Source organism: Lynx rufus, unplaced genomic scaffold (assembly GCF_022079265.1).
Source record: "Lynx rufus isolate CCGP_SWC_20201006 ecotype Redwood Valley unplaced genomic scaffold, mLynRuf1.p SCAF_25, whole genome shotgun sequence".
In the NCBI taxonomy this organism is placed as follows: domain Eukaryota; kingdom Metazoa; phylum Chordata; class Mammalia; order Carnivora; family Felidae; genus Lynx; species Lynx rufus.
Window position 1 is genome coordinate 12023649 of NW_025814840.1, and position 17589 is coordinate 12041237.

Consider the following 17589-nt stretch of genomic DNA (forward strand, 5'->3'; position numbering starts at 1 on the left):
ACGGGTGAGTGGGCCTCTACGACGACCGTGTGGGAGTCCCAGTTCCTGATGCTGCTGCAGACGCCATGCTGGCATGCCGCTGCAGCCAGAGTCACGGGATTTTCTCAGGTGGGGTGGGAAACGGGGCAGGACCACAGTGTGAAAGCAGCTCTGGTTATGATTCATCTACAGGGTGGGGAAAAATCAGCCGAGAGCCGAAAGAGCAAAGCAGGAAGAGGGGTGAGCGTTATCTCAGCCTCCTTCCACCAAAGACGGAAGCCTGCCTGGGTCAGCGCTGCCCTGTTCTGGAGGCGGCGGTGTGATGTTCTTCATGAAACGAGCTGTGGACAGATGTAAGACCACTGGAGAGTCAAAAGAATTTCTTACAGTTTTATATGTTCTCCCTTTAAGAAAGAAGGTAACAATTTACCACCATAGGGAGGTTGGGAGAAACACAAGAAGGGCAATATATGTCTCTTGGCTGTTCTCAGGGATAAAATGAACCCAGAAATCAGTGTCATTCAAAGATCACTTTTCCTTAAATGTTCTGAAAATGCAAAATATCTGCTTTATTTAAAAAAAAAAAATTTAAGTTTATTTATTTTGAGAGAGACAGAGGTAGCATGAATCCGGAAGGGGCAGGTAGAGAGGGAGTGAGAGAGAATCCCAAGCAGGCTCCCAAGGCAGGGCTCGAACTCATGAAACCGTGCGATCGTGATCTGTCCGAACCAAGAGTTGGACGCTTAACCAACTGAGCCACCCAGGTGCCCTTGAAAATGCAGTCTTTGTGACTCTTCACATGTCCTCCTTAGGGATAGATGGTTTAAAATCTAGGTCCCGTAGAAGCTAAACACTGAGAAAGAGCCCCATCATCCTTTTTAATGACACAATGAACGGATGGCAGCAAGAACAGCCTGGTCCCCGTTAGTGTGCCCCCCCACACCGCACCAGTGTCCACAGGCCACAAAAGCTCAGGGGCCCAAAAGAGCAAAGCCCAGCATGACAGGAAGGGCCCTCACAGCCCTGAGCGGAGCAACCGGGAACAGAAGAGGGGTCACCGTTGGGTCAACTCAGGGACTAATTTTGAGGCTGGGGAAAAGCTCTCTGTGAAGGGCGCCACTCTACCTCCATCTTGTTCTGGATCCACGGCCCGATGGCATTGGCCTGTGCAGCAAACTGGCGACGCAGACGCTCGTTGGCATGCTGACGGGCCAGCTCCTCCTGCAGGGACTGATCCCGGATGGGCACAAGCTGCTTCACCTGTCAGGGACCAAGGGCAACGGGGATAAGACACCAGCTTTCTTCCAACAGGAGTGACCAAGATATGTGCTGATAGTCCAGAGCGGAGGGGTGGAAACAGAGAGGGCGGGGGGAGTGGGGGCCCCCACTACAGGAACCAAAGGGAGAGCTCAGTCTAGTCCTGACGGACCCCCGGTGCCTGCTGAAAACCTGGGTGCATCTGCATTAGGGACATGGACATTCCTCCAGCCAGGGGCTCCCTGCAGAGGATTTGTGAACTTGACTGAGGGAGAGCGGACATCTTTATTTTCACTATCTCTAATTGAAAGTTAGTGTTTCCTTCGATTACGAATGTGGGCAGCAAATCCACAGTAGTATTTAGCAGTACTGTGACTTGATCACAGTAGAAATCACAGACATTCTCATATAACATGAGTTCTCTGTGAATCCACAAAGGAGCTACCTCAGAAGTCTTTTTTGGGTCTTCTGCAAAACTGCTCCCACAGACGTAACCATTCATAATGTCCCTTTCACAAAAATCCATGTGTCCAATTTGCTTTTTAACTTCGCGCTGGGAGAAATGTTTGCCCCACTTGAAGAAATGACAGATTTCCCTTCTCTTCAGGGGAACTACTTAGCTCAACATGTTTCCCTTTCCATGTCGGCTGTCAGAAGGCTGCAGCTAAATTTGAAGTCAGTCCCTGTCTCCCAGATGAACGCTCTCCTTTCCATACCTGTTTTTCTCCTCTTTTGCACTGTTGATAACTACACAATTGTCTTACGCATGTTTTTGTACGAAGCCACCTCAGATCCACTTGGTGGAATTATTCCTTGGAGGCCACGTAGTGGCACACACAGATAGCTGGGCTATCGTTTAAACCGTGAAAATAAATCTTTCTTAAGAGTAAGACAAAAAGGCTCAAATGATCCCATTTGGACTATAATTAAATCTGTGGACAGTTTCCCAAAATCTAAAGGGCTGCAAGTTAGCAGGAATACTTTCCCTCCCTAGTTTTCTGAGCAATTTTTCTGCATTTAAAATTTCACACACATTTGGGAAATGTCTACCCCACATTCTAAAAATTCTTTAATGAAGTTCTTACGGTAGGCAAGCTCGAGTGCACCCAATTTCCAGCTGGGGTTTTAAAAATGGTTTCCCTTATGGTATTAGCATCCTGGCCTATACTGATTTTGCCAACATTTTGTAAGATTTTCCTTAAAGAAAAACATTTCTGCTTTCTTTCCTTACAAACCCAAGACTGCCGAGTGGCATTTAAGAGTTTAACTTATTTCATCTGCTAGAAACAAGACAACTAGCCCAAAATGGAGTTACTTAGGCTAAGCCCCATGTCACCAACTGGAGAACTCAATCACAGTTTCAGGTTGCCCAGGAATGGAATCTTAAACTGGTCAATCACCTGATCCGCACTAGTTAGGTCATCGGCTGAGAGACAGACCCCCACCATCCCCTGAAGGAAAGTAACCTTGCAATAACCAACCAGTTTTTTTCACCTAGTATAATTTCCTTGTTCCCGCTCCCCTCTGCCCTCCAAAGTCTTTCACTTCGTACAGCTCCCCAGAGCTCCTTTGTAGCTGCCGGATGGGATGTTTGCAGGATTCGAATCGATTTTGGCTCAAATAAACTCTTAAATTTTTACTATGCCTCAGTTTGCCTTCAAACACATCTGTGACATTCAGGGCAAAGGAAAACCCCAATCGTGATGCAAATCAGTCACTCTGGTTCCCCCAAGTTTTTACCTCTTCCCTCAGCCTCGGCTTCAGGAGTGCCCACCCTGCCCCACAGACGGTCCTCAGTCACCTACCTTGTCCCACTTGGCCCGGAGCTCATCCACGGTCACAGTGCTGTAGGGATTGCTGGAACTGATTCTGATGCTGTAGCTCTGGATCACTTTCTCCACCTCGTTCTGGATGGCCATGATGGACTGCCGCTCACCATCCGCCTCGGGCAGCGTGGCCTTGAACTGCTCATGGGCAGTGATCAGACTCTAACCCGGAGACAAAAGTGGGGAAAACGTTATTACAGCGTGAATGTTACAGGCTGTGACGTTCCCTTCTGCACACGTGCAAATGCCTCTTTTAATTGCAGGAATCTCTGCGGGGAAACAAATTCTGAATGTTTTAAAGATGCTATTTTGTGCACAGTAGTTCCTCAGAAATGGAAAAAAGACACCAGGATGATGAAGTGATGGCCAGTAATCCAAAGTCTTCAAAAAAAAAAAAAAAAAAAAAAAACCATCATTTTCTTTTTAAACAAAAATCATGTTTGCGTTCACAATTTTTTACTTTATTGAATGTCTATTTATTTTTGAGAGAGACACAAACAGAATATGAGTGGGAAAGGGGCAGAGAGAAAGGGGATACAGAATCTGAAGCAGGCTCCAGGCTCTGAGCTGTCACAGAGCCCAAAGTGGGGCTCGAACTCACAAACCACGAGATCGTGACCTGAGCTGAAGTCGGACGCTCAACCAACTGAGCCATCACTTCCGCTTCCCCAGCTACTATTTAGGTCTTACCCTCCACTGACAAACAGAACTTAGCTGCCCTTCCTAACCTCTGCAGTCCAACAAGAGAACATAACATTTGCTGTCTTTCTATTTAAAGACCACCAGGAAATATATCTCTCAAAAAGCAAAGGTGGCAAAAACCAATTTGTTCCTCTACGTCTTTAAAAACCTCCATGGGGATGCCTGGGTGGCTCAGCCAGTTGAGCACCCAGCTCTTGGTTTCAGCTCAGGTCATGATCTCTCGGTTTCATGCATTCGAGCCCCACATCAGGCTCTGCGTTGACAGTGTGGAGCCTGCTCGGGGTTCTCTCTCTCCCTCTCTCTCTGCCCCTCCCCCACTCACACTGTCTCTCTTTCAAAATAAAGAAAAAAAAAAAGCCTCTCCTCTGGCCCTAAGGTGTAAGACCTCAGCCCCTTGGTTCTGGTGTCTGTAGGTGCCACGGAAACCACTGTCTGCCACGCTAACGGTCGCTTCAGGCGCTGCGATGTAGAGTGACCTTTCACTAAACAGAGAAACTGCTTCATGCATCAAGTAGAGCTTCCACGACACTTAGAAATCTCACTTATTCCAAAAATAAAGGATTTCAGGTTGCTAACCTCTGCTTCAGAGCTCATGCAAAAAAACACAATGTTCAACAAAGTAATTTCTTTCCCCCTCCACCCAGGTGCAAATAGAACACTCTAGAACGCTCCTGAGCGGGGAGAGGTGGGTCCAAATCCCAACCTTTAGCATTCTTTATATTTGGATTCTTTTTGATGACTATTTTACAGAAAGAAGAATTTGGAAGTATTTCCTTTTCTATTCCATTGCACATCAAGTTCGTGGTACACTGGTCTCTCAATAAACTGGGTCCTTGAGAGTAACTCTCCTCCCTCATGTGACTCCTGAAAAGTCTTATTTACAAACTCTGAAGTTCCAGAAGAAATCAGAAGCAGAACATTTTGGTCTGTGGGAGACAAGAGGTGCTGCTTCATGGTTCCTTTTATGACCCAGCAAAAGTATACAGATCTTAATAAACAGTCGCGTGGATATATTTGCAAAGTACTTGGGGCGACTGGGTGGCTCAATCGTTTAAGGGTCTGACTTCAGCTCAGGTCACGATCTCGCAGTCTGTGAGTTCGAGCCCCGCGTCGGGCTCTGTGCTGACAGCTCGGAGCCTGGAGCCTGCTTCGGATTCTGTGTCTCCCTCTCTCTCTGCCCCTCTCCGGCTCACACTCTCTCTCTATCTCTCTCTCTCTCTCAAAAATACATAAATGTTAAAAAAAATTAAGAAAGTACTTAACGCAGCAGCCAATAAACTCACAACTTTCCGTGGATACCTCCCAAGAGCGTATAGGTCTATTTTGCTCGATGATTCCACAGTATGTTTTAAAAACAGGCCCTTTTAGATGTATTCACCATTGTCTGATTGATATGAATTTAGCTGCAGCCAATAGCAGTATGCCCATTTTTAAGCTAAAGATCAAGGGGTAATTCTGGCTTCCTAGCTACATTTTCCTCAGGGGGAAAAAAATAAACAAAAACAAACAACAAAAAACAAAAACAAAAGAAGAAAGAAGAAGAAACAAAACAAAAAAGAATTCTAAGTTTTTAAAATTGCAGTTCAGGGGCGCCTGGGTGGCGCAGTCGGTTAAGCGTCCGACTTCAGCCAGGTCACGATCTCGCGGTCCGTGAGTTCGAGCCCCGCGTCGGGCTCTGGGCTGATGGCTCAGAGCCTGGAGCCTGTTTCCGATTCTGTGTCTCCCTCTCTCTCTGCCCCTCCCCCCCCCCGTTCATGCTCTGTCTCTCTCTGTCCCGAAAATAAATAAACGTTGAAAAAAAAAATTTAAAATTGCAGTTCATTTCTAGTACAGCAGGAGTCCGGGGGTTCGGGGGAGAGGGGGTTCAGTTACCTGGATCTCCTCGATGCTGTGCACAATAAACATGTCCTGCAGATCCTCCATAGCTCCTTCCATCCAATTGTTGAAAGGGGCAGCTCTCTTGGCAAACTCCAGGTGAAGCTGATCGATGGTTTCTAGCAATTTCTCAGTTCTCTGGAGATCAGTGAAATAGGAGTGTTATCGTAGATTGATAAAAAACTGTTCTCCGAAGACACAAACGTGCATTCCAGGACAATAAACTCTCCTCTGACATCGTGTTCATCGCAACACGCTCTCACCACTAGCTCGTGCGTCCCAAAGATTAGCTAACGTCCAAGGAGGAGACTGAGCCCTGCAGGTCTCTGAAGTGCCTTCCGAATCAAAAAAGGATTGAATAACAGCCAGGGCAGCCTTGTTTTGAAAGAATGCTCTGCTAAGTGCTACTTTTTTTGAAAACTGAGAATCCGTATGGGGGATATAGTAACTTGCTTTCAGCTAAAGCAGTACCTTTAAGGTTAGATCTGGTTCCCTAACGATGTTAACCAGAACATTCAGGGCATCTTCCTCATTTTATACACAATGATGTGCAGAGGAGATGCACGCCTTTCCCAGAAGTCACCTGCCTAAGTGAAGACGACAGAAGAACTACAATTTAATGTCCTCAAATCTTCATTCGGGATTTAATACAGAGATCTTCTTTGCCCTTCTGGGCATGGGGAAGCACCTGGCTTCGAGCCACAGAGAACACCGTAACTGTTTCATCTGACAGAGATGATGGGGGCAGACAGGGAAAACAAGCATGCCCTATCTAGAGATGTCCCATAGTTATTCATTTTTTCCTCCTGCCCTAAAATCTTGGAGGGGTCTCTGTTTGCCTGGTGCTTCTTCCCTCAACCTTCCTTTCTTTAGGTGGATATGCTAACAGCCATTTGGCATCTAGGAAGCTTGATATCACATATTATAAAATTTTCATCAGGGGCACCTGGGTGGCTCAGTCGGTTGAGCGTCTGACTTTGGCTCAGGTCATGATCTCACAGTTCATGGGTTCGAGCCCTGAGTCCGGCTCTGTGCTGACAGCTCAGAGCCTGGAGTCTGCTTCGGGTTCTGTGTCTCCCTCTCTCTCTCTGCCCCTCCCTCACTCATGCTCTGTCGGTCAAAAATAAACATTAAAAAATGTTAAAAAATAATAATAATAAAATAAAAGTTTCATCAGACTCAGAAAACTGGTCACTGCTTCCTTCCTTTGCAGCGTACGTGTGCGTCTTCCGTGGGGAGAGACAACGGGCACAGCCACCTACCAGCCACTTCCTGTTGCTTATCCAACTCTTCTACTTGAATAAGGCCAAGTTCATCCTGCATCTGTTTCATTTCCCTTTATCCTCCAACATTTGTTGCCATTTTCCCTTTGCCCACCTGCAAGTGAAGTTCTTCCTGATTCCCTGACTCCACCACAGCTCAATTTACTCGTTAGAGAAGGCCCTTTGGAAATTCACTATAATCACTACCTGATACAAAATGGGTTTATACCATAATCTTATTACCCCTGGATTTTTCTTTTTCTTTCAAAAGTATGCTTCACTGAAAAAACAAAAACAACCAGTGCTTCACTGGAAATAGAAAGTATGCCTCCCTGGGGGAAAAAAAAAAAGCATGCTTCACTGCTATACGGATAAATACAGTACAAAGCCACCAACCATACATTTCCCACTTTCTCCTATTTTTCATATTCTCTGTGGTGGCTCCTTTCATGAGACAACCTGTTGTGTTTTACGCACATCACGCCACGGAAAAACAAAAACAGGATCTTAAGAGCTTCTAAGAGAAGGTTTCATGTCAGCAGGCTGCACCTCCAAGGCTTCTCTCCTCTTCTGAGTAAGCGTTCCCAGTCTGTCCCACTGGTCACAGATTTTCTGGCACCGATCATTGACATTCACAGCATCGTGGTAGTCCAATTCGCTGTTAGAAGTGAAGACAAAGGTTAACTTTCCCTGATGCTACGAGGAAAACGGACATGGGCTCGAAATAAACAGATTTTTTTTTTTTTTTTAAATATCAAAGATCTGATGGAAAAATGGCAGGGTATTTTGGGGTTTTATTAACTGCCACCACTGCAAACAGGATCATTACTCTTCGACGGACTACAAGAAAAATTAGTAAAACTCTTGCTGGTCAAACAGTTTTCTGAATAGACAGAAATGCTGTCTTCCCAGTGCCCCAAGCTAACTGCATTCTCCCTTGGTTTTCTTGGCCAGGCCCCCAGAGTATTATTTTTAAGTGGCGATGTACCTGTAAATGAAGCCAACCATCTGACCCGGAGGACAGTCCTGTGGGCCGCCTGAAGCCACAGTGACTGGAACACCAAAGTGAGTCAAGGGGGAGGGAGGTATCAGCTTGCACCCCATTGTGTCCTTGGCTCCCCTCAAAGGGCACAGGCCTTGCGGCCGGGATGGAGCACCGAGTCCAGAAGGGGCGCTGTGACTTTATCTAGCATTGCGAGGACTTTGAAAAACTAGCAGAACACAGCCCTTCCTCTTCCAAACAAAAGTTCTGACTTGTCTAATGCCACCCGTGTGACAGTAAGAACAAAATGACTTCTTGCTAAGTAACTATTCTTCCTCACCAACCCCCTCTCCTTTGTAAGGTGAAGTAATTTGAACTTAGGATTAATGTTTTTTTGGTTTTTTGAGAGAAAGAGAGAGAGAGTGTGTGTGTGAGCAGAGGAGGGGGAGACAGAAGAGGGGGAGACAGTGTGTGAGCAGAGGGGCAGAGAGAGAGGGAGACACAGAATCGGAAGCAGGCTCCAGGCTCTGAGCTGTCAGCACAGAGCCCAACACGGGGCTTGAACCCATGAACCGCAAGATCATGACCTGAGCCAAAGCTGGACACTTAAACAACTGAGCCACCCAGGCGCCCCTGAACTTAGCATTAAAACAAATTTCAAACTAGAAGGTTAACCTAGTATTGCTGGGGATAAAAAGTTGGAATGATGTATAAAGTGTAATCACCCTTTCAGTTAAGATAAAAATTTGATTCACAGAGGTTTAAAGACACCTTTAGCAGACTCCTCGGTCATGAACAGTCCAAGATAAGACAGCTTTAAGGAAAATCCCTCCCCTCCAGCCAAATTCATTTCCCTGAGACTTAAGCTTGTTTATTTCTTCTTTGACCTTAACTTAAGGCAATGGTTGTTCACCCTGTGCTTTTCTTTTCCTCTTAAATAATATTAACTTGTGCTTATTGAATGTTATTGCCTCTGCCACTGAATGCATGTGGTTGTGACCTGAGTGTTCTTTTCAGTGGGTAAAGCTTGTCCAGCTCTTACAAGCAGCCTTTTACATACACATACACATCACCAGTCTGAGACAGGCTTAACTTCTTGTGTTCTTTGCTATAACCCAAAAAAACCCCAAAATGCACCACCAATTTGCACAGCCTTGAATACAAAGTGAAAAGGCTACGGCTCCTCAAAGTGCAAATATTAAAGAGAATAAAGGCTTCGAGAACAAAAACCGAAACATTGAATCCTACAGACCCCATGATGGAGACACCAATGCTCACTTCTCCATAATTACCTTTAAGGGGTATACACATTTCTCCTTTTTCTAAGTCATTCGTAAGAGTTCCATACATACCTGCTCTCAAGGAGTGAGGGGTTTGCATAACTGTGCACACTTTGAGAGCTGCACAAACACTTTATTATTTTAGGAAAGGTAAAAAGGACAAAGAAGCAGTACATTAAAATGAACACGAGGGCACCTGGATGGTTCAGTCTGTTAAGTGTCTCACTTGGGTTGTTATGATCTCGCGGTTCATGAGTTCAAGCCCCGCATTGGGTTCTCCAATGTCAGTGCGGAGCCTGCTTGGATCCTCTGTCTCCCTTTCTCTCTGCCCCTTCCCACTTGCACTCTTCTCTCTCTCTCTCTCTCAAAAGTAAACTTTTAAAAAAAATTAACAAAAATAAGAAGAATGCAGATTTAAATTTTATACGTGCTGCCTCTTTTGACCATGTGAAGAAACAGTCACTGGGGATACCAGGAATAATGATACAAAATTACTACTTAAATGTTATGGGCAACACTTAAAAGCATTCCAAATGACTCACAGGAGTGATTAAAGGGCACTAAATAGCTTGAGTTCCTTTCATCCCTTATTTTAATTGTAATTGTTAACAAGCAGGCATACACCCAATCTTCAAGAACCATGAGAAGATCACGTCAAGACCACAAATACAGTATACAAATTGGATTATGAAGATCACAAATAATTAAGAGTTTATTTACCAAGGCTAAAAAAACAGTAGGATACTCTTAAAAGAGGCCGTCGCTGGTAATTAACGAGTTGTGAGGAACACGGAAGTCATAAAAATGTAACGTAGTAAATGTTTATTATATGTTCTTAAAAATTGTTTTGTGACAGTTATCATTATGTGATTTTAGGCACTCAAACTTCTGCAGCTGTATCAGTGGGACCGGAGTAGGGAATGAAATATTTTATTAATCAAGAGAGTTAGTGTATTTACTTTTTTGTTTTTCAAGTTTATTCTTGCGAGAGAGAGAGAGAGAGAGAGAGAGAGAACACTTGAGTGGGGAGGGTCAGAGAGAGGACAGAGCGAGAATCCCAAGCAGGCTCTGTACTGGCAGCATACAGGCCGAATCAGGGCTCCAACTCACAAACCGCGAGATCATGACCTGACCCGAAATCAAGAGTTGGAGGCTCAACTCACGAAGCCACAAAAGTGCCCCTTTCCAAGACTTCTTCAAAGACCCTCCTCCCTCGTGGCACCTGGGTGGCTCAGTCGGTGAAGTGTCTGACTCTTGACTTCAGCTCAGGTCATGATCTCATGGTCAATGAGTTCAAGCCCCATATGGGGCTCTGTGCTGACAGTGTGGAGCCCGCTTGGGATTCTCTCTCTTTCTCCCCCTCTCTCTGCCCCTCACCCACTCACACTGTCTCTGTCTCTCTGGAAATAAACTTAAAAAAAAAAAAAATTAAAAACCAAAAAGGCTTAGAAAGACTACAGGAAGGGGTCTCCCCCAGAGGGCGGCCACAGACAGACGCTGCACCCGGGAGCACGTGGGCCTCGAGACTTAAATCAGGCTGGGTCCCTCCCATAAAACAGAAAGCATGGAAATGAGAAAGCACTTATGTGTCGACAAAGAAAAAGCGGGGCCATCATGTCTCCTCCTCCGAGGTAAGGCAGGGAAGTAAGGCAGGGATTTGCTTTGTCTCGGTGTCCGCACGTGCCGCGCCCCCCACTCACTTCCCTCCTCTGAGAAGCAGAGCCGCCTGCGGAAGGGGCCGGGAGGGCACCGGGATCGGCGCAGCAAGGGAACCCCAGGGGAAGCCCGTTTATCTGTTTAAAAACACAGAGGCCTCCAGCTTCGTGGAGGAACGGCGAGCCAGCCTCACCCGCCCTGGACGCCCCCCGGCGGAAGAAGCTGTTGGTGGAATCCTCCCAGCGCACCCCTGGCTCGGCGCCGGCGGAGCCGCACCGCTGCACGCGAGCAGAGCGCCTAGGCACAGCACAGCACGTACTTGAGCTCCTGCGCGATGGCCGCTATCTGCTCCACCCGGTCCTGGTGCGCCGCCAGGTCGCTCTCGAACGCCTCGTGTTTCCGCAGCATGGCCCGGACCTCGGTCAGCGTGGCCGACTCATAGTCCTTCTGCAGCAAGATCTGCTCTTTGCCTGCAGAGGTTGCATAAGGGGATATGACTACTCTGATGTCACGCATCGGCTTCCTTGCACCTGCAAAGTTCTCGGCGATCCTTATGACTCCAAAGAACCAAGAGAAGGACCGAGAATGACGGGACCGAAGGCACAGAGGTGCTGTTTCAATCGGTTTCCAGGCTGTAGCTGTGCTAATGCTGCTGCCCGAGCCCCTCGGTGTTCTAAAAGCTCATGTCTACACATAGAGAGGGGAAGCATGTGGAGTCCACACTAACAGGGCCACATTCTCCATAACCCTGAGTAACAAGTAACTGATTGTGCATCGTGATGCTCGGTTAAGTTAGCGACGATTAGTGCGCAAGAGTTACCTGGGATAGTTGGACACACTTGTACTCTACTGGCCCACCCTCGGGTTCAACCTTGACCCCACTTCTTTATGCTTAAGAGCCTCATTTTCTCTGGTTAAATATAACCTGTGGTTTCCTTCCTAATAGTATGAGAAGCTTTTCTCTCTGAACCTCCACCTATTTCCCCGCAAGTATTTCTTAAGTCAAGCAACTGCTGTGGTTATAACCGGACGCACATTTATTCCCCAGTTGATGACCTTTAAGAATTTAATTCCAGGGGCGCCTGGGTGGCTCAGTCAATTAAGCATCCGACTCTTGGTTTCAGCTCAGGTCATGATCTTGCAGTGTCATGAGTTCGAGCCCCCCACATCGGGCTCTGTGCCGACAGCACAGAGCCTGCTTGGGATTCTCTCTCTCCCTCTCTCTCTGCCCCTTCTCCACTCACGCTGTCTCTGTCTCTCTCAAAATAAATAAATAAGACAAAAACTTTCTAACGAATTTAATTCTATACAGCTACAAATGGAAAGCAAATGTTCATATATTTAACGGTGACAACATAGCACTTACTAGGCGCCAGATACCGATTTAAATACTTTATAATGTGGACTCATTAAATCATCATTAAATCAAAGGCCTGTGTTGGAGGTATCATTGCCCTTCCACTTTGAAGAGGACACTGAGGCACTGATAGGTCAGGAGCGCATCCAAGGCACACAGCTGGGAAGTGTCTGAGCTGGGACTCCCACCTCCCTGCCTCCAGGCCCACGCCTCCAACCATCGTGCTGTGCGACATCAACCATCAAACGACACTAAAGCAAAAGGAACCAAAGGGTGAGGGGAACCTCCCTGACCTTTCTCCAAATAGATTATGGGGAGAAGGTTTTGTTCCTCTACTTCAGCAAAACTATGATCATGGTGTCATGGCTGTGGAAAGATTTGCAAGGGCTGAAAATAGATGGATCCAGTGAAATCAGGAAGCTAAGACTATAGAAAACGATCCCTGGCATTCCTCCTTCCAAGCAGATCTTCTAAATGGGAAATTATGTTGCTTTGTGGCAGGAGCCAGTATCTGGGCCAGGGCTGTCTGACCGACAGGGAATAAACAGATACTTATGGATCAAACAGAAAGAAAGTGGGGGAAGACAGAAGGAGGCCAGGACTTACATAAGGAAGCGTGGGAAGAATGCATTTTTGAGTGCCATTTTGTGAAAAAGTACATTATCTGCTCAACTAGAAAATACGCCTTCACGCCCACCTCCCGAAGCAATTTAGTACTGGGACAGCAGGGTGGGGCGAGGTGAGGTCACCTGCCCACAGGGTCACTGGCATTAGGGACAGGGTTAGCAGAGACCGCACAGCGTGGCCCTGTCCGGTGCTGACAAACCCAACCCCAGGCTAGTGTACTTGCCGTAAGCCCACGTTTCATGCGTCGAAGCCTTCTGCTTGAACTTCTCCGCCAGGTGCTCCACGCGTTCCAGCCTCCGAATCTCGTTGAGTAGCCATTCCTCGTAGCCCTTCTCCGCCTGCTCCAGCCTCTGCCAGGCGCCGGCGATATCCTGGGGGCATTCGAGGATGAAAACGCAGGTTACGTTCTGGGCTCCTCTATAAAATCCCCTCTGCTACGAGTCCGACAGCGTTTTCTTCTCCTTGCCACCCGCCCTCCCTATCCCCAAATAACTAACTGTTCAACTGCTTTGGCTTTTAAACGTCTTCGTTCTCACCAGGGCCTTTCACAACCCATATGGTTGTTCGTATCAGCCAGTAAATGCCCGACACTCGTCCAGATGTGGACAGAGGCTTACAGGGCTTGAATTTTCTGGCTAGAAAAACATGAAGCCGCAGGGTGACTCAATTCAAATTGACTACTACTCAGTGACTGTGCTCAATCAGCCAGCCAGCCACCAACGGTCATTTCCTGGACAACACCCACGTGCCAGGCACTAGGGAGAAACTTTTGTACAAGAGTAAGCGACACCTGTGAAGTTCCCCGCCCCAAGTAGCTTTCGTGATTGTCGGGAAGGAAAGAATAAGTGAGTGCAGTTAACCCTTGAACAACAACACAGGAGCACCAACCTCCTGCACAGGTGAAAACCAACGGATAAACTTCGACTTCCCCAAAACTTAACCATCAATAGCCTACTGTTGGCCAAAGGCCTACTGGTAACATCAACAGCTGATTAACACATATTTTGTATGTCATATGGGTTATATACTATATTCTTACCATAGAGCACACTAAAGAAAATGTTATAAGAAAATCAAAAGGAGGGACACCTGGGTGGCTCCGTCGGTCAGGCTTCCGACTTTGGCTCAGGTAAAGATCTCGCGGTTCGTGAGTTCAAGCCCCATGTAGGGCTCGGTGTCGACAGCTCAGAGCTTGGAGCCTGCTTCAGATTTTCTGTCTCCTGCTCTCTCTTCCCTCCCCCACTTGTGTGTGCTCTCTTTCTCTCTCTCTCTCAAAAGTAAACATTAAAGAAAAAGAAAAAAATCAAAAAGAAACTACATTTACAGTACTGTCCTGTATTTACTGGAAAAAAAATCCATGTGATCTGTTTGGTTCAAACTTGTGTTGTTCAAGGGACAACTATAATTAAACAACAAAATGGGGTCGAGTGATGCTGAGAGACTAGTGGGGGGGGGGGGTGTTCCTTCAGGTAGGTCACTTGGAGAAGACACATCCAAGGAGGTGGCATTTTAGCCAAGACCTCAATGACAGAAAAAGCCAGTCACATGAAGAGGTGGGAGTCAGCACTGATGCCTGAAGCGGGGATGGCCCTGTGTGCAGGGAACAGCACCAAGGGCACGTGACACAACATGGAGTGGGGATCAGCTGGGTGGGAAGAGAGTCAGATCACATGGGATCCTATAATATAGGCTTATATATTATATATAATATAATCTGGACCTTAGTTGAAATATTCTAGGAAGTCACTGGAGGGTTTGAAGTAGAGACACATCCTGGTTTACATTCTGAAAAGAGCCCGGCAGCTGCTGCGCCGAAAGTGAATGTTAGGGGCCAGGGAGAGGAGGACCACGGGGGGCCCTAGAAGAGAGAGAGGTGGCTTAGCAGACAGCATGGCTGTGCAGGTGCAGGCCAGGGCACGGACAAGATACAATCTGGAACCTGGACGCAGAGCCGGTGGGACTGCTGAACAACTGCCTGCGAGAAGGTGACAGACAGGAAGAGTCCAGGATGAGGCCTGGGTTTGGGGCATCAGTAACTCAGGGGGTCGTGATGCCATCTGCTAAGACAGCACGCCACAGAGGGGCTCGGGGACAGGTCGGCTTTGAAAATGCTCTGAGACGTCCATGTGGGTACGTGAACCTGGATGTCGGGGAGGAATCAAAGCTCGAGATGGACAGCTTGGGAGGCAACGGCGTTCAGGTGCTGAGGGGGAGATCGCGTGGGAGTACAGAGGTGGAGAAGAGGGTCAGCCCCACCCCCGAGAGACGTCCTCCCATGGACCCCGGGGCAGGGGGCAGGAGGCGGCCAAGCTCTGAGCCGAGCACGGGATGGAGTGGGAAGGAAACAGGGCGGAAAGAGTGTCAAGGAGGAGGTGTGGTTAATGGGGTCAAAGCAGCAGAGAGTATGAAAATTAAAGTGACAACCAGAATGTCACCATGGACGCCGCTGAGCTGCACAGGAACGGTCTCAGGAGGGGACACGCCAGGTGGCTGCGTGGTGAAGGGCAGAAGGAGTAAAGAAGCAGCGAGGAGGTGAGAAGGGCTGCCACTGACAGCTCCCTCTGGATTGCCTGCTGCGAGGGGAGCCGAGGGCAGGCCTGGGCTACGGGGAGGCAGCGAAGGCGGTGGCGTCTGGGATTTTCCAGTCCCCCGTGTGCTGGTGTGAGTGACTCAGCGGAGCCGGGAAGCCAAGGTGCAGGGAGGGATACGCATGTAGCACCAGCCCCGGGAAGGTGCCCGGGTCGTAAGAACAGGGAAGACAGGGAACGAGATGTAGATGCTAGGAGGCCTGGGAAGACGAGGCCAGGTCGCAGGAGGGCAGGGAGGGGAGGAGGGCGGTAGAGACTGCTCTTGGCAAGGCCCCACACCTGGAGCAGTGAGGGGTAGAGACCTGCATGCTGGTGGGGAGGAGACATCTGGAAGGAAGGGGTTACAGGGCCAAAGTTGTGTCTGGTAGCTGCAAGGACTGGAGAAGTCAAGGCGGCCTTGTGGGCGGCCCATCAGACAACAGGCTCCCTGAACAAAAGGGGGAACCCGGCCCGGCACTCACCGACACCATCTTGCCCTCGGAGGGCATGAAGGCGGGCCGGTTGCTGATCCGAAGCTTGGTCTGCAGCGTGTTGAAGTTGATCTCCAGCTGGCACTTCTCCTGCACCTTGGGCGGCTTGTGCTTGCGCCGATAGTCCCGGAAGTCCTCCAGCTTCTGCTGCATGGCGTGCATGGCCTTCTCAGGGGTCCGGTTCTCCAGCCAGGGGATCGTGCGACGAATCCATTCCAACAGCTGCTCCCAAAACACAGAAACGCTGCTGAAAACACCAGCAAACTGCCCCCCGTTAAAAAACAAAAACAAAAACAAAAAAACAGAAGCACCTAACAATTGGCATGGATTCACCTAACGTTCCTAAAATTACAGACTACGAATACAGTAACTCCTGACAGAGAGGAGAAAATAAAATGGCACCCCAATGCACAGCGGCATGAATGAAAACTTCGATGTCCCTCCCACCATGGCCACTGGCGATCACCCCAACGATGCCACACACAGGTCGGAAACTTAGAGTCAGCACGAGTCATGTTTTCACAAAAATGGGACATTAACAGGAAATTCGGGGACCGGACATTAGCAGACAAATGCTGGATGGAGCTTTCAAATGAAAAACAAACACCTGACAGGGTGAAATGGAAAATCAGCAAAGACTTGGGTTTGGCTTAAAAATGTAACTCTCTTTTAAATAAGCTCAAATCTAATGAAGCTATCCACCAGAGAAATGTACTGTCAATCTGGGACCGACTCCCCACCAATGTATATTTTGATTTGTTATCTAGCTTTCAAGGAAATCCACATGGTCGAAGTGAAAATGGTAGTGAATTTCTAAGCATGAAGTGATATACCCCCTTCTCTTAAATTACTGACAAGCTGAAAGGCCACTAATAATTTGCATTTATGATCACTCGGAAAATGACAGCAGGTGAGAATGAAAGCTAGTTAAAACGGTGATACACTGGCAGTCTAAGGGTCTGAGGAGGATAAACAAAGGACCAGGGGAGAAAAGGAAGGATGTAATTGCTGAGGAGTATCTGTCCTTTGATCCTGGTGGTGCCTGAAGTTGGCTGCTAGGGTTAAACACTGCTGACAAACTGAATTTTCCCATCGCAGCAGGAGGGAAATAGAAACTCGGCACCACCCGGCGGGATTACCATGAACACTCCTTTGGAAGACTGTTTCCCAGGATCCCGACACTTTTGCCAGGACGGACCACGTATCAGCTAAATTCAGTCAGAGCGAAAATGATTTGGTCTGTGATAATGCGTCACTGTCACGGAGATCAAGCCAGAGGGGTATGTGGCCGTGCGCGGCACTCAGCCCATCCCTTGTATGGGAGAAGCCACGTCGCGGCAGGACGAGGCTGTGCAAGTTGCTACTTCGGCCAAAATCAGAACAGAAAGAAGAACGACACGGAAAGTGCTTTTGTAACCGAGAATCTGGCTGAAGAGCTGCAGGAGGCATCGTGGAAACTCATGTGCAAGCACGTGGGATGGAGGGCCCTGTCTCCCCCACGTTTCCCTCTAGGTTTTCATAGACAACACAAGGCTGAGCCTCGTCTCACAACAGTTCCTATGATGCTCGGGCACTGTGTAGAGCAGGGCTTCTGAATAACACAGGGTACCCTATGTGAGGTCAGTAACCAATGAAGCAGGGAGAAAAAAAACAAGTAATGCAAGTGAGTCGTCTGGGGGCGTCCGACCCTGGGGGTGCAGAGCTGAGAATGGCATCACACCCCCCCCC

At 48.0% G+C, this 17589-nt stretch overlaps 1 protein-coding gene across 1 annotated transcript in view; it reads right to left on the reverse strand.

Moving 5' to 3' along the window:
* ACTN2 (actinin alpha 2) overlaps positions 1-17589 on the reverse strand; it is a 73824-nt gene that overhangs the window by 8586 nt on the left and 47649 nt on the right. Inside the window, exons 10-16 of the mRNA XM_047088685.1 lie at positions 15853-16083; positions 13027-13174; positions 11139-11289; positions 7451-7559; positions 5637-5777; positions 3042-3224; positions 1105-1239 (exon numbers count right to left, since the gene is read on the reverse strand). Coding sequence (XP_046944641.1) covers positions 1105-1239; positions 3042-3224; positions 5637-5777; positions 7451-7559; positions 11139-11289; positions 13027-13174; positions 15853-16083 — 1098 coding nt within the window. The remainder of the gene's footprint in view (positions 1-1104; positions 1240-3041; positions 3225-5636; positions 5778-7450; positions 7560-11138; positions 11290-13026; positions 13175-15852; positions 16084-17589) is intronic.